The 25,257-nt window shown below is 34.9% G+C and overlaps 1 protein-coding gene and 1 long non-coding RNA gene across 3 annotated transcripts; one reads left to right on the top strand and one right to left on the bottom strand.

Annotated features, from left to right (window-relative positions):
• The first annotated feature begins 754 nt into the window (after positions 1-754).
• On the top strand, positions 755-25,257 carry LOC149539101 (uncharacterized). The gene is made up of 2 exons (XM_089800445.1): positions 755-1,210; positions 24,336-25,257. Exons 1-2 carry the CDS (start codon positions 949-951, stop codon positions 24,977-24,979), a joined length of 906 nt encoding a protein of 301 aa, XP_089656571.1. The 5' UTR covers positions 755-948; the 3' UTR covers positions 24,980-25,257.
• Positions 23,799-24,587, bottom strand: LOC149539102 (uncharacterized). Of its 2 annotated transcripts, XR_016356163.1 has the most exons (3): positions 24,449-24,587; positions 24,091-24,186; positions 23,799-23,964 (listed from the first exon to the last, which is right to left on the bottom strand). It is a non-coding gene; the product is annotated as an uncharacterized LOC149539102 (long non-coding RNA). The 2 variants fall into 2 exon arrangements; XR_016356162.1 differs by having other exon boundaries at positions 23,799-24,186.

Here is a 25,257-nt window from a genome sequence, read left to right as displayed (position 1 = left end):
TTTATTATCTACCACATTTGAAAGAATCCTATATCTTTATTTAACACATGCATTTATATACTTTCCAATAACTAGCATCATCAAATATAATATGATTCCACATTTTTATTTTTATTTGCCACATTTGAAAGAATCCTATATCTTTATTTAACCCATGCATTTATATATTCAAATAAAATAAAATCTTTTGTTTTGATCCGTAAGAGGCCAAAGTCAAGATTCATTATTAGCATCATCAAATATATATGATTCCACATTTTTTTATCTACCACATTTGACAGAGTCCTATATCTTTATTTAACCCATGCATTTATATACTTTTCAATAACTAACATGATTCCACATTTTTTATTATCTACCACATTTGAAAGAATCCTATATCTTTATTTAATGATTAGTAAGAGGCCAAAGTCAAGATCCATTATTATTATTATGTGATGTGATTAATTATTATTATGTGATATGATTAATTATTATTATTTATTAATCTTGTGTAGAGTCGAACTCAAGACCTCTCAAATCAGAGGCTCACAATTTACATTGTGTTGTACGCTCTTGCCTAAAATAAAATCTTTCATCACACTATATGAAAAATAAAATAAAATAGAATAAACATTTGTCAAATGCATAATTTTAGTAAAAGAGAATTTTTGAACCACGCAATAATTTTTTTTTAAATTACATTTTTAATTTGATCCTATCCTCACAGCCATTGCATAAAAGAAAGCGATCCACGATAAATGACAGAAGCACCAATAGTCAGCCGTCAAATTCGAGGATCCTTAAGTCTTTCGAAGACTTGGAAGACCCGAGTCTCTAAGTAGTCGAAGGGTCTGCCATTTCAATTCACAAAACCCTAACAAAACACGACAATGGTTCAGATATTCAACGATACAAGAGGTTAACCCTTTGGTGTCCTGTTAGGTGAGTAGAAAAAGCGATTACATAATGGCGATCGAGGGAAATGGATCGGATCTGGGTTCGAATCCAAAGCGGGTCATTCTCAATTTTAGCAATAGCAATGATAATATCCGCTTCTCAACCAGTGGCGATTGGCTTGCAGAGGATAGATTGGCGATGGCTTCTCCAGTTAATGGAGGCGCCTTTTATCCGATTGAAACGAAGGCAGGTCAGTACCCCTGTATTTGCAAGAGACAACGATACGATCACAACACTTCGACGGCAACAACACCGATCTACACAGAAACTGGTGATGGTCTTTTCTTTCTATTGCATCTAATTACTAAGTTTTTAAAAATCTTTGTTTCATATTCTTTTTGCAATTGAAATCATTAAATAATGGCATCAATCCATTGAATAAATGAATCAAAGTATTTAGTGATTTGTAAAAGAATAGACAAATGAATACTAAATATACTACTATAACTATTGGGTGTTTTTTCTTTTGTTTTCTTTTCTCTTTTGTTGTTGATAAAAACAGGTTTTAGAGGGACCATAAACCTAATAGTTTCAAAATATAAAGATAGAAATGATGATGTCCAAAATTAAAACTATGCTAGTGTAAAATAAAACATTTTAAAAAAATTGTGATGAGTTTCTGTGGCAGACCTTGGATTTTGGTATAACTGTCTGCAATGACCTTTAAGTCCTAAATTTTCCATAGGATACTATCTTTTAGGTTTTTCTTTGCTTCAACATCTTGTTGCAAATCTTTGACTATTTTACCCACTTCTTCCTTGATGGCTTTAATCTCATTGATGACCCAATTATCAAATGAAATGGAGGCCTTCGCTTTATCCTTCGCCCTACAAACATTATCAAGATCACCCTCGATAGAAATAGAAAGAATATAATTCTTCCCCCTCACAATATCCATCCATAGGATCATCTTCAGAATCAAATACTAGGTACCCAACTATGTTCTTAATTGGAGACTCCTCTATCTTAATATTCTTCTCTTTACTAGCATCCTCAATATGTTCTTCCTTCTCATCCTCTCTAGAAATCTTCCTTTCAAAAGGGGATATAGAGGGTTTATTACTTCTTTTAGTGGGAAGGGTATCATTACTCTCTTCCCCTATTTCCATACAATCTCCATCTCCACCCCAGAAATCCTCAAAAATCCTATCCTCCTTAGAGTCCATAGACTCTTCCTCCTCATCTATATCCATTCTTGTATCATCACATTCCTCATCTTTTTTTTTCTTATTAGTATGAGATTTTCCTTTTCTCCTTTTCAACTTCATATTAAGGCTCACGATAAGAGTTTTGGATTTACAATATTCTATAAAGAGAAGAATAAGGCCCTCTTGAAGAATAGGCTAGTATGATTTCTTCCTAAAACTAGAAACGGTTTGGTTTAGGGGGTGCAAAATGTAGTAGTGGAAAGCAATTTTATCCCCATAGTGGAAGTGATTCAAAAGCACAAAATAAAAGCAATGCACCCTTTGAATCCTACCATTTAGGGTGAAATAATCTCTCACACAACTCAGAACACAATACCATAAGGGTTTTTTTTTTAAAGAAAAATAACTACCCATTTTAATAAGGGCCTTTTGTCCATTTTATCATTCAAAAAATTCTTCAACACTTCCTCAATTCTCTTCCTTTCCTTGAAAATTTCCTTCTCCTAATTTGGCAGTCCTATGATGTCAAAGATGAATTTGGTGTTAAGGGGGAAAGAAACCCCATACATGGTAACACTGCGCTTCTTTCATCCTTTGTAAAATTTCTTTGTTTCCTCTAGATCAAAACCATGGAGAAATTCCAAATACAACTTCACACCACCATTAACTAGTAGCTCCTAGACAAGTAGTTCATCCCTCCACTCATTGAAATTGTTCAATTCCTTTTTGGTAGATCACCCATTATTTTACCAAAAAACTTATCTTATTTGCAATACATATGTCTTTAGAAATTGTTTTGATTAAGGAGAAGAGGCATTAAAATCACCCAGAAAGCATGTGATTACTTGCATTTCTTAATGTCCTACTTCCACCTTAATAAATTATTGTGACTCTTGTACATTTTTAATGAATTCTTCATGCCTCTTTAATTTATAGATGAGGAAACATGTCTTGTCCTCATAAATTTTTCACTTCAAAATGCAATCTCTCATAAGATTATCTTGCCTTGATATCCTTACTTGCTCTCATACTCCTAGGTTGGTAGTGTGACCCATGTAGGCATTAGCCTCTCTATACACATGTGAAATAATTACTTTCTCAAAGGTATTTAAAATTAATCTAGCCTCTTTGATAATAGTCAATATTGTCCATGTGGGTTTCATTATCTCATTGACACAAGTTACAATGTTTTTTGAATTTCCTTTGACCCAAAGGTAGTTGCACTTTTTAGCTTTGGCTAGTTTAATAACAAGGAAGAGTTAACTAACCTCATCTATGTGGTTAGATTGGGAACCAAATGGACAACTCCCAACATCAATACAATTACCATTTGAATCCCCCATCAAAGTTGGCTTTAATCTAGCCTTTAATTAGGTTATGCCAAACAACATTTTCTCTAAGGTTCAACTTAATACTACATATGTTGAAATAGCATAGGAGTAGAGAATCCCAAGAAAAACCTTCATTACTAATACCAAAAGATACATGGTGTTAAATAATATAGTAGATAAATTTTTGCTTCTCCATGAGAATTGTCAAATTCACTGATATCCAAGACATTATATTTATTTGATATCAACAAATTTATATTTTTATTTCAATGGATACATTTTTCCCAATTTATTACGAAGCCTTCTGATGGAGAGGACTTTAAATTAAATTTTACGTAGAGATGTTTAATGATATTTGGAAAGAAAAATAGCTTGATAAATTGTAATCTCAATTTGGAAAGTAGGATTTTCTATTTTTAAGTTTTTATAAATTTAAATTTTTTTATTATAATGTTTAAAATTCTTTCTAATAATTTAGGGTGATTTTTTCTAACATATCATGTGTCTATTACAAAAATGTTATATCAAATTGTTTTGGTCATAATTGTGGGCAACTTTATAAATTATGTTGAATTGTTTATGGTGTATATAGGCTCAGTCACATATACAATTAAGAAAATAAGTCACCACCTCAGTGTTTGATATAAAGATTAGAATTTAAGTGATTTTTACAGAAAAATTCTACAATAGTTATGAGTCAAAATTGGAATTCCATGTTATTATCATTTTCTTGAAAGAATATAATTCCTTCTTAAATCTATAAATAATATCTTATTTGAAATACATTTCAAATTGTTTGGGGTGTGTGACATAAAGCTATTTCTTAAGGCTCTTGGCAATCATTTCATGAAGTATCTGATCTATTATGGCTTGTTTGGCTTTCAGAATAGGAATAGGGGAATGAGAATAGCTATTCTAGAATACTTATTTTAGAAAATAGGGGTACATATTCCTATTCTTTGTTTGGTTCACCCAAAATTTGATGGGGAATCCGCAGACCCAAAAATTTATGTTTTCTAAAATAAATAAAATTGGAATAGGAATACGTATTCCAATTCCAGCTATTTGGGTGGAATTGAAAAACCTCATTTTTGGGCCAAAATTGGAATACGTATTCCTATTTTATTTCATATTCCAAATCCGATTTGGTGCATCCAAACAAAGAATTCAAAATTTTAAGAATTTACATATGCCAATTCTGCTTGTATTCTCATTGCCAAATGGGCCCTTAAAGTATCAAATTTGGTTTCAATTTGATGACATTTAGGCATACAATTTTAGTCATGTGAGACTCCCAACCCTTGCCTTTAGGACCGTAACTCCCAAAACCTCTTTGGTGGGACTCTCACTAAGAATTTGATCTTTTTGTATAGTTGCAAAAAAATTGTGTTAACAAAATTGATAACTTTGATGGGGAAGTATCGAATCCCACCCTTGATAGCATACTTTCTCATGTGTGATTGCATTTAGTATAGACCTATTAGCTTGGGTGGAAATTGTTTTTACACATGACCCCTAACCCTTTCCATTAGTGCCTTAACTACCTAACCTCTTTGGTGGTACATTCTTTATAGTTATAACTTTTGATGTCGTGATAGCTAGTTTTCATAAAAAAAACTAATATACTATTTTTGACAATTAGTTGGTGAACTATCTAATCTATTGCGCTACCAAATTTTATGTTACTTTGGTGTTATCTATCCATACAAAAAATGAAAATATTTAAGAATCATCAATACATTCTTGCTCAATATGTTTATGGTCTACTTTTTTTTTTTTTTAAATTACTAAAGTTTTCATGAATCTTTTATTAAGTCTTATATACCCAAATTGTATCAACTACTTCTAGATGAGGTACCTAGAAATGTTTTTTTATGTCATTTATTTTAATTACTTTTTTAATATTAAACATTGAGAGTACAAAATATCAAAAAATACAATGAACTCACAAGGGCAAAAAGCAAGCCCAAGAGACCAAACGACAGTATCAATATCTCATGCTAAATAACACGAATATACAAAAAAGGAGGGGTAGCCAAAAAGAATAGCTAACTAAGAATATCATCCCAATCTTCCAACTAGGTTGTCTATCCTTGTGCTCCTTCCATCCAAACAACCTTCTTCCTATTCAAACACTGAGCATACATATCCAGCTTATCATACGAGGAGCATTGGTGCATCTAATCTCTTCAATCAGGCTGTCTAGGGCTTTATCAAAAGCATTTTTGTCTTCAACAATATTGGCCATTTCATAACCATGCTCCATATCATAGATAAACATAACAATGTGTCCATCTTTAAGGAATCTCATTAGCTTGTCACATTCCAGATTCATGATCCAACAAAACTGAGAGGCAATCTTAAAATGGGCGAGTTTTCTATAAAACCCAATAAGACTTCTATCTATGCCTTGAAACTTTGCCTCATTTCTACATTTCCAAATGTACCAAAGAATGAAAGATCAAAGAATATGCCAAAAAAGGTTAGAATAATTTCTCGATCCTTGAATAAAACTAGTAATAATTTCAATAGTATAAACATGTTTAGTAATTGAAATTCCAAACATTAACCAGATCTCTTTGTCAAAAGTACAGTCAAAGAAAATATGCCTCATGGTTTTAGGAACTCTACATATAGAGAAAGTGTCAAAAGCAATGAGCTGATTTCTAACAGGAAGCTTGTCAAGAAGGAGCTACCATTTAAAGCACTTAACTTTAGGAGGGATGGGAAACTTCCATAATTTATCAAAAGAATTATGCCAATCAAAAGTACTATAATTACAATACCAAATGTTATTAATATGATTAGTCATAGAGGTATTAGAATTGAGGAACTTATATATATCTTTAGCTTTGATTTTGGTAAGCAAGGTCCCATCCTTCCATCTAAAGTATAGAAAGTGGTGAGAATCAACATCAATGCTCCTAAAGAGATTCAAAGAAGTGCAAGCATTCCTAATAAGATTGTAAGTGCTGAGTTGAGAATTAGGGAGATCATGGCGAGAGGACAAACTATCCCAACTTATAGGAAAATCATGTTCCATAATGTCCATCATGCATTTAATAACTCTAGAGTTCCAAGCTCTAGCAAAGAAACCTTTGGTGAGAGCAAGAGGCTTATTAGCACAGGTGAGGTTCCACCAAATAGAATGCTCCTTGTGAATGGAATATTTATGATCAAAACTAGTGTTACTAATGAAGCTGCAGACGGACTCCCAAGCCTTCCAAATGGACTGAAAAACCCAAGTCCCTTGAAAAAAAATAGCAAATCGGCCAACCACTAAGTCAAAAAAAGGGAGACCCTTCTAGGATTTAGCATGTTTTGGTGCGCCACACTGTATGTTATTTCTAATGAGGACTTTCTAGGGTTCATTACATTCAAAGGCTTGGAAAATCCATTTGGAGGCAAGAGAAATTCCTTGAAGTCTGAGGTCTTTAATGTAGAAGTTGAGAAATCCAACTTCACAGACCCTCAAGAACACCTGCATGCAAATATACTGCAATGAAGAGAAGCCAAAAAATGAAAAAAGCAGAGCTTAGAAGTTCTCAAAAATGTGAGAGAGAAAAACGTATTCTAAGTTATGAAAACAAAATATAAAAGTTCAACCTTTTAAGGTGAATGAAACCCTAAAGGAAATAAAGCTAGGTTTGCACATTATAATTAATATAAAATATTAATTATATGCACCTAAGAGAGAAAAAGCACCTAGAGTAATAAATGACTTACTCTAGCACCCCACCTTAAGTGAAGCTTAGGAGGAAGCTAACCTAGCAAAGCTATGAAAGTAGGAAAATGGGTCCCGATAACAAGGCCTAATCAGGTACCCAATACAAGAAAATCTCTGTAAATCGGAGACAAAGGAGAAAACCCAATGGCAAAAACCCCTCTCCAAAAAGAGATGAAAAAACAACAGAAAAAAAAAGGCTCAAGAGACTCTCTCAAAACCATAAACAACCCCCCCATGAGAGAGAAATGAGACATCAAAGCTCCCCCAAAATGATGGAGTCCCTGTAGAAATGAATGAGCCAAAGGAACTCCAATGCGGAAGAAACAAGGGCACAGAACAAGGAAACCACTGAATGACAGTAATTCCTAACTGATGCTCAAAAGAGTAGACATGAGGATCCTGAAAAGGAGTCCCCAATGCAGGTGTGTTGAGATTGTCATGAAAGAGGAGATGATCGTCCTCTATAGAATCCGCAACAAGTGCTCCTAAAGGCTCGATGAGTGGAGCTGGAGGGTTTGGAAGAGCTGAAGAAGAAAAGACTTCAATGAAATGAGGTGTGGTGAACTCAGGAACAATACAAAGGTTCATGTGTCCTGACTGCACCACATGATGCTCTCGCGAAAGAGAAGAAGTATCCTCCGATAATGGAGATGGTGGACCAACGTGTGAGAAGGTGTAGAGACGGGTGGTATGATCAACTTTTCCTATAGAAATAAGGCCACCTATTGCACTATCCTGAATGTAGATTGAATCTGTAGTGAACTCAACTAACTTCCCTGATCCACTATGTGTAATCTGATACATTGAGAGAAGCTTGGCAGAGAGAGATGGAACATACAATACATCATTAAATGTGCCATCCTGAATGTGAACTAAACCTTTCTCATAGACAGTTAGAGCAGTCTTATTCCCCATGAGAATATGAGGAATCAGAGAAGCCTCAATAGAGGAGAAGACCCCTTGAGAAGATGCCATATGGTGAGAAGCACCTGAATCTAGTATCCAAGGGACCTGGGAAGGGGATGCAAGAGAAGCCTGTAATGCATGACCCTGTCCAAAATCTAGTGAAGATGTCGAAGAGGTGTATGAAGACTGAAAGGTAGACCCCTAAGAGGTAGAAGAGGATGGGGATGAAATAGAGCTCTTTTGAAGAAGAGCTTGCAAATCTGCAATCTATTTCTCATAGCCATCAAATCTCTTCTGAAAACAATGTGTCTCATCATGAGCTCCTTTCTAACAATAGGAACAAGAAGGAGTCTCAGTCTTCTTTTTCTCCTTCTTCTTAGAAGAAGAGGATGGACTAGTAGGGGGTTGAGAAGAGGAAATAGATATTTGCTTCGACTTATGCTCATGTGTATCCTTGGCAAGTAATGCCTGTGATGGTGAACCTATAAGTGAATCCATCTAAGGGAGCTTCGACTACTCATGAGTTAACCTATCACAGAAAATCTCAATAGAGGACATCTGATGTCTATTACCCAAGGCATCCATAGTGGAGTAGAAAGTGGAAGAAAAGATCTGATACTGTCCTCTCAACTTTGAGAGTATCAAAAAAATACACTCATCATCTGTTTTGTTTCTACCACATCCCTGCAAAACTGTGAGTAGAGATTTGAACTTCATCAAGAATTCCTCAATGGTGGGAAAGCCATCAGGTGTCAAAGAAGTCAACTCTGCATCAAGTTGAAGTGCTCAGAACTAATTCACTTGACTAAACAAAGTCTAAAATTTGAGCCAATAAGCTCGTGGAGTAGTCAAACCATCCAAGTGAAATAATAGACTGTTTGAAATGTTGAGTGCAATCATTCCCATGGCTTCATCCATTTTTTTCCTGTGCTATAGAACCTCAAAAGGGCATGTAAGAATTGGATGGTTCACATTGAGGTAGGACCATAAGCCTCTTGACATGAGAAGCCTGGTCATCTGTGTCTTCCAGGTGTGATAGTTGTGCGGCGTGAGCCAGATCACAGAAGGATTCGACATTGAGAAAAAGAAAAGACAGAAGTAGAAGGGTCTAATTCTGAAGCAAATTATAGAATAGAAAATGCTCCCCACACAATAAATAAAAAGTATCCCCCAAAACCAAAGCAACAACTATGGAAAAATAAAAAAACTGAGAAAAGAACCTGGAATTTGGATGCAGAGAAGAGGAAAATAGAAGTCTCTACTTCAACACCAAATTTGGAAGCTCAAAAGAACTCAAAATCATACAAAACTAGCACCAATGTCTCCATCTTTGAGTCATCTTTCTGGAAATTATTTTGGATCATAAAAATACATCCATATGCTCAAGTTATTAGCAAAAAACTGACCGCTGCTCCAAAAAAAGGCTCTCTAGAAAATTACAGACACGAGCTTAAAATTGACACTTGTATGGCCATCACCAAGCAGTCGCTGGGAAAAAATATGGGGCCCAAAAAGATGATTTCATCAATCAAAATGTGATGTCAGCTGTCCAAAAAGTGATGTCAGCTATGTCAAAAAATTGATGATGTGTCACTAGGAAGTGATGCTAGCTGAGTGGATTGCTGATGTCAACTGACAGTACGGTGATGTTAGCTAGCAGTTTAAACAAACGGAGAAGCCACTAGCAAAGGCTGAGCCCAGGAGGTGGCACCGCTGGCGGAGTTGAGCCACAGTGGCTGCAGGCCGGCACGCTAGTGGCGGTTGAGAAACGATGGAACCGCGGTGGTGTTGCAGCTACGAAGAGGTGTGTGGGTGGCATGGTAGAGGTGCTATAGTGGCCACTAGGCCGAGCACCAGTGGGGTGCCTTTTTTAAACATTTTTTGATTTTTTTAAAAAAAAATTTGTTCTTTACGACTATATGGCAACATGCAAGCGGGGCAAAAAAAAATTTCCAAACACCCAGAAGCCAAAAATTACAAATTTAATATTTTTTTTTACTGGAAACAGCCTTCTGGATCCAATGGCGACATCCGTTAGAGGCCAAAGTGTGCCAAAAATTCACCCTTCACCCTTTTGAAGAAAAAAACTCTGAAAAAGCTGGGGTTTCTAACTGCGAATCGTGGCTTCAAGAATCTTCAGACAAGGAAGTAGCAGGCTTGCTCTGATACCATGTAGAAGTTAAGAAATCCAACTTCACAGACCCTCAAGAACACCTGCATGCAAATATCCTGCAATGAAGAGAAGACAGAAAATAGAAAAAGCAGAGCTTAGAAGTTCTCAAAAATGTGAGAGAAAAATGTATTCTAAGTTATGAAAATAAAATACAAAAGTTCAACCTTTTAAGGTGAACAAAATCCTAAAGGAAAGAAAGCTAGGTTTGCACATTATGATTAATATAAAATATTAATTATATGCACCTAAGAGAGCTAAAGCACTTAGAGTAATAAATGACTTACTCTAACATTTAAGACCAAGGCCACCAGCCTTTTTATCTAGATGAAACTAGTTCCATTTCACTAAGTGAGCTTTTCTTTTACCTCTACCATCGGACCAAAGAAAGCTGTGAATAATCTTTTGAATTTCAAAGATTTGACAATTACTAAACATCTAGGCAAAAGAGTAATAAATACTATAAGAAGATTTTTTTTTGGTAAACTTGGACCCTCCCAACCAGAGAAAGAGTCTTATGATTCCAATTATTAAGTTTATGGAAGATCCTCTCGTTAACCCACCCCCACATATCATTGAGGGAAGGTGCCACAGAGAAGGGAATGCCAAGGTATTTGACTATCTTATTAGGCCCACCCCAAGTATAACCAAATTGATCAAACCAATTAGTAGGAGTATCATTCCAACCAAGCATAATAGATTTAGAAGTTGAAATGTGAGCCCTTGACACTTTTTCAAATATCTCAAACTTTTGATTGAGGCAATGAATATTATGTTGTGAAAGCTCCAAGAACAGAGAGGTATCATCAGCAAATTGAATATTCAAGAGTTTAGAGTTATCAGGAAGGGTAATCCCATGAACTCTAGGAGAGAGGGAATTATCACAAAGGAGGTAGAACAGAGCATCAGAGGCAATGACAAATAGAGTAGGAGCAAGAGGGCATCCTTACCTGATGGAGCAAGAAAGCTTAATGGGTTGAGATAAAATACCGTTGATTTCAATAAGGGCTAAGGCATCAGCAAGAAAAACTTTAACATAACTATAGAAAATAGGAGGGAAGCCGAAAACTCTGAGCATCTTGATAATAAAATCCCATTCAATTCTATCATAAGCCTTTTCAAAATCCACAACTAACATAACAACATCTTGTTTGGAGGTCTTAGCCCATTCCATAGCTTCCCAGATGGTAATTAAAATTTCCAAAATGTACCTACCCTTAATGAAACTAGTTTGAGTATAGCAAATAAATTTGGAGAGCACTTTCTCAAGTCTAGTGGCAAGGACTTTAGCAAGAATCTTGTAATAAACATTAAGCAGGGTTAAAAGCTGCCAATTCTTGATAAGAGCCTTGTCGTCAAGCTTGGGAATGAGCTTTATTATACAAATATTTATGGAGGACCCCAAAGAGCCATTTTCAAAGGCTTCATTATATAAATTATATAGATCTTGTGAGATCCAATCTATGTTAGCCTTATAGAATTCAATAGGGAGCCCGTCTAGACCCAGAGCTTTATCATCCTTAAGTTTACTAATAACATCAGCAATTTCCTAAGGGGAAACCATATTTTGGAGCTGGACATAGTCTTCCTCAGATATCTTAGTGGAGATGAGATTCATATAGTGATCTCTAATATCAACATAGTTAGAAGAAGCCTCAAAGGAGAGGAGATTAGAATAATAGTCCCAAAAAGCTTTAGTGATGTTAGGAAGAGAAAGAACTTCTCTTTCATCAACAATAATTCTGTCTATTTTTTCCAAAACATGTTTATGTTTTAGGAGATTAAAGAAGAATTTTGATCCTTTATTCCCAAATTGGAGCCATTGATTGTGGACCTTGATAGATGCTCATGTACACTTGATCTGCTGATGCTTCCTAAGCTTATTCTTAGCAATAGAGACTTGCTCAGCCAGGCTATGTGATGTGGGGTTGGACTAAATACTAACTTCCAAGGAAAGACGTTGTTCAAAGAGTAGTTTTTCCTCTTACCTATAATCCTTAGCCTTCTTTTGGCCAAAAGTTTGAAATTTTTTTTGCCAAGAAGAAATATTGGTATTCCATCTAGCAGTGTGTGATAATTGTTTATTACTAAGATTAAAAAGACTAACCATTTTGATGGCAACTAGAACATCTTGATCCCTAAGCAGAGAAGAGTTAAGAATTAATTTTTTGCCCCTAGAGGTAGCTAAAGGGATAGCATTTCGAAGAAGAATGGTGGCAGAAATGGGCGAATGATCAGATAAGGAGGGGTGAATAGTAACAATAGGAGAATAGGGAAATGAAAAGAAGGAAAAGAACTCACGATTAGCATAGAGCCTCTCAAGCCTAGAATATATATGGTTGGGACCCTGTTGAAAATTACACCAAGTGAATCTAAGATCTGAGTTGTCACAAGAGGTATGATCAAAGACAGGATTAAAAAGATTAAAATGAGTCAGAAACCTATCCCAATAAACTTTCTCTGAACCTTTCCAATCAAAAGGAGCTCCTCTAGACTTGTTCGAGTTAGAAGCAATCATATTAAAGTCCCCTCCAACTATCTAGGGGATTTTAGGCAAGGAAGTCATCCACTCCCACAACTAGATTCTTTCTTTATAATCATTGGAAGCATACACAGTACAAATACCAAAATGGGCATCATAATCTTTGATGATAACCCAAGAGACCCTATTACATAGGGAAGAACCTGAATTAAGAATAAGTTTGGCCCATTTAGGATAGAGAAGAAGGGAAAATCCTCATTTTCCTTTGGGATTGTTGGAGACAAACTTAACAACATCTTTCCAAATGTGATCAAAAGCACGTTCAAGAGTAAAACCTACCACTTTAACTTCTTCTAGCATCAAGCAATCAATAGAGCTATGCATATTAATCATCTTCTTTACAATAAACTTACGATTAGGAGACTCATGGCCTCTCACATTCTAGGACAAGATCTTCATGAGGAACTAGTGTTATGAGTTCTAGTGGAGAGACCAACTTGGTCTCCATACTTTTCCTTATTTTTTGACCCAAGAGATCTTCCTTTCTTTTTCGAAGAGGGGAGTGTTGGATACAATTGTTAATTGTGTATTGTCTTTGATGTTACACAGATCTCATATCAGTCATCAGACAAAGTCTACCGAGCTTAGATGATCAAGAAAGCAATTTACAGTGTGTACCGAACGTTCTTGAACATTGCTCAGTAAAGTCAATTCTTACCAAGCTAACTCGAGCATCAAAGGATTTTGTAATAGAAAGTTAGTATTAACCAAGCTCCCAAGGTTAACAAAGAAAAGTGAATATTCACCAAGCTCACTCGAGCATCAAAGGATTTTGTAATAGAAAGTTAGTATTAACCGAGCTCCCAAGGTTAACAAAGAAAAGTTAATGTTTACCAAGCTCACTCGGGCATCAAAGCATTTTGTAACAAAAAGTTAGTGTTAACTGAGCTCCCAAGGTTAACAAAGAAAAGTTAATGTCTATCGAGCTTACTCGATTATCAAAGGAAATGTGGTAGAGAGTTAGCTTCTACTGAGCTCACAAGGTCAACAAAGGAAGGTCAGTGCTAATCAAGTGCACTTAGTCTCCAAAGGATTTTTACAGAGTTTGTAGTGTTTACCAAGCCTCACTTGGTTAAACACTAGAAAACCATTCTGGAGCAGTGGTCACCAAGCTGGGTCGGCCAACAAAGGATTTTACTGTTTTAATTGTTTCATGCAACTAACTAATGTAATAATTTTTTCAGTTGTTGTAACTTATATTTGAGCCGACTTGATAATCTGGAAGGTATATATTTAGATGTTCAAGTTGTGAATTAAAAAGGAAGAGTGAAATATATGGATGAGGATAAGCAAATATTGAACAAATTTTGATGAACGATTAGATATCCTAGAGGAGCTGCAAAGTTGTATTCAATCAGTAAGGATCCAGTGAAGCCAAACAGAGATCTGTAATCAGAAAAAGATAAGTTGCATATTATTCAGGTCACCTCATTGTTGCTTTCTAATCATTGTAATAGTGAATCTAGGATCTCTTAACAGAGTTGATTTAACAACCATTTTGTAAATCCTCTAACAAGGTGATAGTTCAGTTGAATTGTTCTAAAGACCTCTAACCAGGCCACTTCTAATAGGGTGATTAAATCCTCTAACAAGGTCACACCTAACAGTGTGCATTGTAACCTTTAACAGGGTTGGCTCCTAACAGGGCTCACTTCAAAAGAGTGAAAATTGGTGACTAGTTACTTGGTGGTTTTTCCCATATTGGATTTTCACATTCAACCTGGTGTCTCTTGTGTTCATTTATTTTAACCTTTGTAAGCATAATAATAACAATGAATGATAGATGATCAATAATTAGTTAACCTACCGAGTTACAGTATTCCTAGACTATTTATTGAGTATCAGCAGTAAGTAAGTATTATAGATATCTAAGAGATTTTTGAAATTATTTTTGTGGTAATTGATTCACCCTTCCCCTCTCAGTTACTTCATCTATATTTCCAACAATTGGTATCAGAGCTTTTGGTTCTTGCAGGAAAATATTTCAAGGATCTAAGTCAAAGATCAGGATGTCTTATAAGAGGGAACTTCTAAGACTTAACAGCAACAACTTCTCAGCATGGCAAGGGTTGATGAGACTTCATCTAGCTTCTATTGGAGATATAGGACTAAAATACCTTGACGAAAAATATGCAGAACTAGCTAGTACACTATCTGTCAATGATATTGCTAAAAAGAAGATGCACAACATTATGATGATAGATATAGCATCTTCTCTGAGTTATGAAGAATTTGATGACATCAAAGATTGCAAATCTACTTTTGAAATGTGGAAAAATCTAAAAGAAATCTATGGAGGAGATGATAATGTAAGAAGAGCCAAAGCAAAAAGTTTGAGAGGACAATTTGATCAGATGAGGATGAGAGAGGATGAAAACATTGCAAAATATGTTGAAAGAGTCAAAGCATGTGTCAGTGCAATCCGAGCATCTGGAGGAGATATCAAGGAGGAGATAGTTATAAGTAAAGTTCTTAGAACTCTACTTCCCATTTATGCAATCAAAATTTCTGCAATTCAAGAAAGAAGATGTGAAGCAAATCACAACATAAATCTAGAGGCCATAGTTGGAAGATTAACTGCATTTGAACTAGACAACTTTGACAACTATGATCTAGCTTCCAAAAACATTGAATCGACATTTGAAGCCAAGCTTTCACTCAAGGAGAAAAGTAAAAAGAAAAAGGAATCTCAATCAGGAAGTGAAGATGAATCAGACCAAAGTTTAGATAGTGATCTTGAGGTGATTGAAGCTCTACTAGCAAGAAAATATTCTAGAGGTAGAGGAAAATATAAAGGTAAAGTTCCTCTAATCTGTTTTTCATGTTAAGAAGTGTGTCATATTGCTGCTAGGTGCCCAAACAAGCAGAACAAAGATGAGAAGAAAGGTTACAAGTACAATGGCAAGAAAGACTTTGAATCATTCAAAAATAAAGGTAAGAAAACATGTTTTATGGCTAAAAATTCTAATGATTCTAATGATGAAGAAGAAGATGAAATTGTCTACATTGCTATGAAAGATGAGTCTAATAATGATGAGGAAATGGCACTCATTTCTCATATGAGAAAAAATGATACATGGATCATAGATAGTGGTTGTTCTCATCACATGACTAGTGATAAGACTAAGTTTGAATACTTTGAAGACTATGATGGTGGTAGTGTAAGATTTGGTAACAATGAAGCTTGCTGTATAAAAGGAAGAGGAAGAATCTCTCTAACCAAAGAACTTATTTGTGATAATGCCTATTGGGTAGAAGGACTAAAGCATAATTTGTTAAGTGTGGCACAACTACTCAATAATGGATTCAAAGTAGAATTCATGCATGAAAAAGCAAGACTGGTGGATGGCAAAGGAAAATTGATTGGATCAGCCACTCAAATGAAAGGTAACTTATTTTATCTTGAACTTGGTGAATGTTCATGTTTTATTGCTCAAGTTGAAGAAAGTTGGTTATGGCATAAAAGATTATGTCATGTCAATTTTTATAACCTGGTGAAGATAAGAAAATTCAAGAAAGTAAGAGGCATTCCTAATATAAAGAAACCTGAGGTTGGTCTATGCAAGAATTGTCAGATTGGTAAAATGGGAAAGACTAGTTTTAAAAATAAAAACTATTAGTCTAAAGATATATTAGAAATTGTGCATACTGATTTATGTGGACCCATTGGAATTGAAAGCTATACTGGAGAAAAGTTCTTCATTCTTTTTGTTGATGATTGCTCAAGAATAATGACTGTCATGTATCTAAGAAAAAAATGAAAAGCATTTGAGAAATTCAAATGGTATTTGGCAAGAGTAGAAAGGGAAATAGAAAAAAGATTGAAATGCTTGAGGTCAAACAGAGGTGGAGAATTCATTTCACATGAGTTCAATAACTTTTTCATTGAAAGAGGAATCAAAAGATAGGTATCAGCCCCTAGAACTCCTGAACAAAATGGAATAGCTGAAAGGAGGAACAGATCTATCATGGATTGTGCAAGAACCTTAATGATTGAAAATAATATTGCTATCAAATACTGGAAGGAAGCTATCAGCACTATAATTCATACCTTGAACCGAGTACAACTTAAAAAGGACTCATTCAAAACTCCCTATGAGCTATGGTATGGCTATAAACCTAATGTAAGTTATCTAAAAGTATTTGGAAGTAAATGTTACATTTTGAAAGAATCTAGAAAAGGAAAATTTGATGTAAAAGGTGATGAAGGAATATTTTTGGGATACTCTTGCAAAAGTAGAGCATATAGATGTTTGAACCTGTCTACTTACAAAGTCAGAGAAAGTGCACATGTGAAAGTTGATGAGATTGTAGAAAGGACTGAAGAAGAAAGCAAAAGGGAACTAGAAGATTATAGAAAGTTTCTTTTCACTGAACCTGATGCAGTACCAGTCAATCATGAATCTTTTACTCCTGAGTCATTAGTAACTGAGTTACAAGAAGTTCAAACCGAGCTACAACAACCCGAGTTACATTCAGATGCTACCAAGCAAGTGTCTACCGAGTCCAAAAGACCCAAGCCAATATCTACCAAGCCAGAACAGCTAGAACCTGAAGTTGAAGTACAAAAAGATAACAATAAAATTCTTTTAAGAGGCAAGGAACTTGAATTAGCAAAATATGTCAGGAGACATCATTGAGTAGATCAAATCATTGGAGACAAATATGAAGGAACCATGACAAGAAATAAGTTGAAAGGTACTTGTTTACTTTTTGATTTTGAACCTAGAAATATTAATGATGCATTGGGAAATGATAGTTGGATTGAGGCTATGAATGAAGAGATAGAACAAATAGAGAAAAATAAGACATGGACTCTTTTACCCAAGCCTAAAGATAAAAATGTGATTGGAACTAAGTGGGTATTCAGAAACAAGTTGGATGAAGATGGTAAGGTATCAAGAAACAAAGCTAGACTAGTATGCAAAGGATATGCTCAAGAAGAAGGAATAGACTATGGAGAAACTTTTGCTCCTATTGCAAGATTGGAAGGAGTCAAAACCTTACTAGCATATGCTACTCACAAAGGATTCAAAGTTTAGTAGATGGATGTCGAGTCAGCATTCCTCAATGGTATACTAGATGAAGAGGTTTACATTGAACAACCTGACGGTTTTGTTGATCCAAATAAGAAGAAAATGGTCTACAAATTACACAAGGCATTGTATGGTCTGAAATAAGCCCCTAGAGCATGGTATGAAAGATTGCATAACTATCTTATTCAGATTTGTTTTCAAAGAACTAATGATAAGAGTAGCTTGTATATAAAGGAAGGACCAGATAATAAGATTGTTTTGGTAGAAATATTTGTAGATGATACTGTTTTCACAGGGAATGATGATCTTTGCAAAGAATTTTCAGAGCAAATGAACAAGGAATTTGAAATGTCTATGTTTGGAGAAATCAAATTCTTTGTTGGTCTTCAAATTTAGCAGAATAAAAATGGTATCTACATCACTCAATCAAAATACATCGAGGAGATATTGAAAAAGTTTGGTATGGAAGATTGTAAACCAGTTGGGACTCCTATGTGTACTAGATTAGAACTTGCCAAGGAAGATGAATCAAAAGAAGTAGATCAAACATTGTATAGATCTATGATTGGAAAGTTGCAGTATGTAGTTCATACTAGGCCAGATATTGCCCTTGCAGTTGGTATTGTAGTAAGATTTTCAGCAAAACCAAGAGAAAATCACATGATGGCAATCAGAAGAATAATGAGATATTTGAAAGGAACTGAAGATTATGGTTTATGGTACAAATTTGGAGGTAATCTAGATTTGAAAGTGTTTACTGATGATGATTCGACAGGAAACCTTGATGACAGAAAAAGTACAAGTGGAGGAGCATTCTTTTTTGGAAAGAGGTTGGTTTCTTGGACAAGCAAAAGGCAAAATTGTATATCCCAATCTACAGCAGAGGCAGAGTATGTTGTTGTAGCAGTAAACTGTTCTAATATTGTTTGGTTTAAACAGTTGTTGGAAGGCATGAAGGTGGAAATTAAAGAGCCAGTTGTTATGTTCTATGATAATACAAGTGCAATAAACATATCTAAGAATCCAGTGATACATTCCAAAACTAAGCACATTGTAATAAAATATCATTTTGTCAGAGAATTGGTGTAAGATAAGTAGATCAGATTGGAATATGTTCATACAAAGGAACAAATTGCTGACATATTTACAAAGCCATTACCTAAGGATGCATTCTTGTATCTAAGAGGTAAGTTAGGGGTCACTCCCCTATCTGAAGTTCACTAAAATAAAGTTTTAGTGATGCATCAATGCATACCAAGTTGAAGATCTATCAGTTGATGCAGTACAATCAGGAAATATTGCATATGAATCAATACTAAAGGTACATCAAAATTCATTTAAGTTGTATTGTCTTTGGCATGTGTTTTCAAAGAGGGAGAGTTTTACTATCATATCTTTCTGAATTTTGTTTGAAGTTTGCTATGAAATTCCTTCAAAGAGGGAGATTACTGAAAGAGGGAGAGTTTTCTATCTAATATAAAAGGTTGTTCTGACAGAAAAAGACTTGTTAAACTTATTTTCAAATTTCATTCTACTATGACATGTTGTGTTTCCATCAATGCCAAAGAGGGAGACTGTTGGATACAATTGTTAATTGTGTATTGTCTTTGATGTTACACAAATGTCATATCAGTCATCAGACAGAGTCTATCGAGCTCCGATGATCAACAAATCAATTTATAGTGTCTACTGAACGTTCTTGAACATTACTCAGTAAAGTCAGTTCTTACCGAGCTCACTCGAGCATCAAAAAATTTTGTAATAGAAAGTTAGTATTAACTGAGCTCCCAAGGTTAACAAAGAAAATTGAATATTCACCAAGCTCACTCAGGCATCAAAGGATTTTTTAACAGAAAGTTAGTATTAACCGAGCTCCCAAGGTTAACAAAGAAAAGTTAATGTTTACCGAGCTCACTTGGGCATCAAAGGATTTTGTAACAAAAATTTAGTGTTAACCGAGCTCCCAAGGTTAACAAAGAAAAGTTAACATCTACTGAGCTTACTCAGTTATCAAAGGAAATGTAGCAGAGAGTTAGCTTCTACCGAGCTCATAGGGTCAGCAAAGGAAGGTCAGTGCTAACCGAGTTCACTCGGTCTCCAAAGGACTTTTGTAGGGTTTGTAGTGTTTACCGCGCCTCACTTGGTTAACACTAGAAAACCATTCTGGAGTAGTGGTCATCGAGCTGGGTCGGCTAGTGAAGGATTTTATTGTTTTAATTATTTCATGTAGCCGACTGATGTAATAATTTTTTCAATTGTTGTAACTTATATTTGAGTCAACTTGATAATCTGGAAGGTATATATTTAGATGTTCAAGTTGTGAATTAAAAAGGAAGAGTGAAATATATGGATGAGGATAAGTGAATATTGAATGAATTTTGATGAAGGATTAGATATCCTAGAGGAGCTGCAAAGTTGTATTCGATCAATAAGGATCCAGTGAAGCCAAACAAAGATCTGTAATCAGCAAAAGATAAGTTGCATATCACTCAGGTCACCTCATTGTTTCTTTCTAATCATTGTAACAGTGAATCTAGAATCTCTTAACAGAGTTGGTTTAACAGTCATTTTGTAAATCCTCTAACAAGGTGATAGTTCAATTGAATTGTTGTAAAGACCTCTAACCAGGCCACTCCTAACAAGGTGATTAAATCCTCTAACAAGGTCACACCTAATAGTGTGCATTGTAACCTTTAACAAGGTTGGCTCCTAACAAAGCTCACTTCTAAAGAGAGAAAATTGGTGACTAGTTACTTGGTGGTTTTTTCCATATTGGGTTTCCACATTAAATCTAGTGTCTCTTGTGTTTATTTATTTTAACCTTTGTAAGCATAATAATAAAAATGAATGATAGATGATCAGTAATTAGTTAACCTACTGAGTTACAGTATTCCAACACTATTTACCAAGTATCAGTAGTAAGTAAGTATTATAGACATCTAAGGGATTTTTGGAATTATTTTTGTGGTAACTGATTCACCCCTCCCCTCTTAGTTACTTCATCTATATTTCCAATAGGGAGCCTCTCAATCTCATCCTCTTCATCACTACCTCCCACACAATCTTGACCCAAGGAAAGCTCCTTAGGAAAAGGAGGTTGGGCCTTGTTAAATAAGGGATTGGCATAAATAACTTCAATAATAGAATTGTCTTCTATTTCATTTAAAGTAGAATATGAATTTTTACAAGAACAACCTTTAGTATTAATTTTATCAGAGGAAATGTGGTTAGGAATAAGATCCAGACTAGGGTCCGGATGGATATGGTCTTAATTGTCCGACAAAACTATATCATTAGTATAACTCAAATTAGAGGGGTTCTCATCCTAAGGTTTATTCTCAAGCAATAAAATAGGTTTGGAATTAAGAATCTCAAAGGGATTTGTTCTAGGTTTGTGAGAATGAATTTGTTCCAACGCCAGTTTTTGAGCATTCTTCTTTCTTCATTTCTTGTGGATGATAGGTTGAAACTCATCAGAATGAGCAATTTTAATTGAAACAACTTCATTAGAAGCTAGTGGGCGATAGGCTATTTTTGGAATGCTTCTATTTTTGGGTTCAACAGGAGAGATAACATGAGTTTGAGAAACATTGGAATTGTTAGCAATGGACTAGAAAGGTTTCTTTGGGAGAGGGATAGAAGTAGGAGGGATAGATTGTTTCGAGCGAGGTTGCGAGTTAACACTTTACGGCTTAATGTGGCATTACCAGTAGCAACCATATTAAGGTTAGAATTCTCCATGTTAGTATAAGATTTTTTCCTATTGGAGATGATAGGACAATCCTTCCTTTGATGTCTCTCTCTTTTACATAAGAAGCAAGCATTTAACCCACCGAGAATTTTGAGAGGACAAGAAAAACTTTGGCCATTGATGTTAACTTTCAAGTTCTTATGAATATCAATTCCAGGCTTAATGGAAATTAAAACCCTTGTATCTATATTGGGAACCAACCGAGCAGTTTCATTTATCCAGATGATCTTGCCAAATTCCTCAAGGAGTTGGGGTAAAAATTTCCAGAGAAAGGGCAGAAGATTTTTCAGGATTAACCATCTAGGGCACGATAAAGCTAAGATCTCATCCTCGAAAGCTTCTTGGGTTTAGGGAAGAGCCCTAAACAAAGTTTTCCCAATTGACCAATAGTGGCGTTTTAGGGCTTCCACCTGCGATTGATGATTTTGAAAGAAAATAATAAATAGACCACGTTGAATTTGCCTGCAAAAGGAAATTTTTAGCCCCATCTTTATGTTCCAAACATTGTTAAACCAATCATCTAAAAATTTTTGTGGAGGGCACTTATCAATATCAACACATGCAAGAAAAATGGTAGTCTTTGAGAGCTGGACCTTTTCAAGAGAAATAGCTTGCATCATTTCATCATTTGGAAGAATGAAGGCCTCAGCCAAGGCAGGGAGAGAGGTCTTACCTTCTTTGATTGGTCTTTCTTCCGTAACAGCGTGAACAAATCAAGTAGCAGGGGAGATTTCATTGAAGGCCGAGGCAATAGTTTCAGTGAAGGATTTCTTAAAAGTCTAAATGGGAGGCACACCAACAGAGCTCGCCGAAGCAGATGAAGGCGAGATAATGGGGGTTGGGCTATGCACCGACCTAATATCAGGTGCCTTGGGAGGAAGACCATCAGGTAGTACTAGATCCATTAATGGATCCATAACTCGCACAATGGAGAGACTAGCAAACAACATCGAAATAAATGAAAGAAACAAGCAAAAACAAAGATAGGGTCAGAAAATCAAACCACGTGGAGGAGAGAGAATCTCCTCCACCACACAACTAGAATGATGATGCCAGCCACTAAAAAAGATCACAAGCAGAGAATGTGAATCATGACAAAAAATCCCAAAGTCAGCCATAGAACGAGTGTCGAAAATTGCATGTAGACCAAAATTTGGATTTTATTATCAAAACTCTTTTTTAGAATTCATTTTAATTACTTATGTAAATTAGTATTTTTATTTCAAACCAATATTTATTCCATTGAGATTGTTTAGTGTGCCATGCCTCTTTATTTTCATCAATTGAGGTGATAAGACATAGTTTCATTTGTTTTTGGTAGTGTTATCATTTTATTAAAATTTAAATCCAACTCAAATAAATTGAGGGATTATTCTTTTCTACTCCATTCTAATATTCATGGTATTTATTTTATTTTATTTTTTGCACTTGCACATTTAAGTTCTTCCTCATAACCCTTGTGAAATATTGTTTAGGTTTCCTTTGTTATCATTTTTAAAGTTTCCTCTCTTTCTTTGTTAAAAGCTCAACATATACTTATAACTTATTTATAGTAATTAAAATCATGAAGCATTCATGTTTTATTGTTTCATCCTTGCTTAAGTTTGGGTAGTCAACTTTAGCTAATTCTTTTCTTCTTCTTTTTCTTTTTTTGATTTATGTGTTAAGGGAATTCGAACCCAAGACCTCCCACATGAGAGGCTCACAAGTTACTGTTGTGTTGTAGGCTCTTGCCTAACTTTAGTTAATTCTTGGTCACTATTAGTTTGGATACATTTTTTCAATAAGTATTGATGAAATTATCTTTATAAAATGCATTCCTTTTGACTTTATTCTATAGCTTTACTTAATTCTTGATCACTAATAGCTTGGAGACATTTCTTCAATAAAGTTTTCATAAGATTATCTTTATAAAATGTATTCCTTTTCAATTTATTCTATCCTTTTCCATTTGGATAAAAAATAATTCTAGTTTTAATCAACTCCATTTTATTTTAGAGTGTATGAATTCATAATGTCTGATAATTCGTAATATCTGATAAGCAGACCTATATTATGCTGCATCATTTAAAGATAAGAATTACCTTGCTAAATGTCATGTTCCCTACAGTAAATATTTGCTATGACAGAGGATAGAATAGTTATTTTTGACTCCACTGTCCCTTAATCTAGAACCTACAAACATAAGGAAAAAACCCTTATATTTTTTTTAAAATTTTCCTCTGTGAGAACTTTTTAACTAGATACCTTGTCAAAGGTTTGATGACATATTATATATTTTCAACTGAGACTGTTTACAATTTAAGCTCTCAGAAAAAAAATACTCTTAACTAACCCTTGATGATCGTAGGAAAACAAGATCTCGCTGATCTCTCTCCAGACATCAATAAATATGTAAACTTTAATGAAATTTTCTGAAAAAACACAATACATTTCAAAACTACTCAAACAAAAAATATTCAGCAGACTTTCTCCTCCCAGTGAAAAAATAAAAAATATAATCAATAATATCGATGGAAAAAATGAGTGCAAATTCTCACCTCTTCCAGCTGAGTCGCAATCTATAACAGGTGCTCAAAACATCTTTTTGAAAAGATGGCGGCGTTTCTGATAATCCAGACGGATTTTTCGTAGTCCTGAAATAATTCACAAAACATATTTTACAGTCAGGACAACAAACTTTACAGTCTTAAAAGATGTTATTATGTGCAATTAATTTTCCTCGATTTCTATAAATATGAAAGAATATTTCTCAATTGTAATGCTTTTATTTCTGGTGGTTTAGAGTTTTGTGTAAAAGGAAAGCAAGAAAAGGAGCATATAATGAGAAGAAAAGAAAATGAGCAGCGTGTGGTGAAAGAAGCAAATTCGAATGCCCAGAAGAAGAAGCATCGTTACAGAGGAGTGAGAGAGAGGGCGTGGGGCAAATGGGCAGCAGAAATCAGAGACCCAAACAGAGCAGTTCGTGTTTGGCTGGGGACTTTCTCCACCGCAGAAGATGCAGCAAAAGCCTACGATAATGCCGCTTTAAAATTCAGAGGAAGAAGGGCCAAATTGAACTTTCCAGAGAAGGCATCCCTCTCTAATATATTCAGTGAGAATACAAGTCAGATGAATCATGTGAACAAATTTAGCAGTGTGAATTCAAGCCAGATGAATCATGCGAACAATGGTAGCAGTGTGAATAATCCAAGAACAACAGATTCCTGTTTCCAACCAACTCATGAAATGTCAGGCTTCCCGAGGGTTGCCGCAGCTAATTCTGACTCGCGTTATTCTGCACCATGCTTGTCTGAATTGGCCGGCGTGAATAAAGGTGGAAATGATGGGTACCTACCCTATGATGCATCTCAGCGCTATTCTGGATTTACAAGGCATCAACGACGGACTGTCTATATACAGGGACCACAATGCACTTTTATTAATTAATTATAATTTTTTATATGAATGTTAATTTGTTAAAAAATATAAACAAAATAGTTATGCAAGTGCATTTTAGCTTCTCTATATTAATTAATTATAATTTTTTATATAAATGTTAATTTGTTAAAAAATATAAACAAAATAGTTATGCAAGTGCATTTTAGCTCCTCTATAACCAAAAGCCATCAACGACGCCACTTGGCCGCATTGTCATCAATTATTTATCAGATGAATTGTAACACTTTTATAAATTACAAAAGTGATATGGGTTTTGGAGCTGCAAA

Source organism: Cupressus sempervirens, chromosome 9 (assembly GCF_028749045.1).
Source record: "Cupressus sempervirens isolate cs-2001-9-10 chromosome 9, ASM2874904v1, whole genome shotgun sequence".
NCBI classification, from domain to species: domain Eukaryota; kingdom Viridiplantae; phylum Streptophyta; class Pinopsida; order Cupressales; family Cupressaceae; genus Cupressus; species Cupressus sempervirens.
The sequence above is the reverse complement of the archived record's forward strand: the minus strand, read 5'-3'. Positions and strand labels throughout refer to the sequence as shown.

Excerpts from the sequence above, each read along its gene's own strand:
- LOC149539101 (XM_089800445.1), top strand. The coding sequence starts at position 949 with ATGGCGATCGAGGGAAATGGATCGGATCTGGGTTCGAATCCAAAGCGG. Across the intron at positions 1,211-24,335 it reads ACCGATCTACACAGAAACTG|AGTTTTGTGTAAAAGGAAAG; the intron begins GTGATGGTCTTT and ends CTGGTGGTTTAG.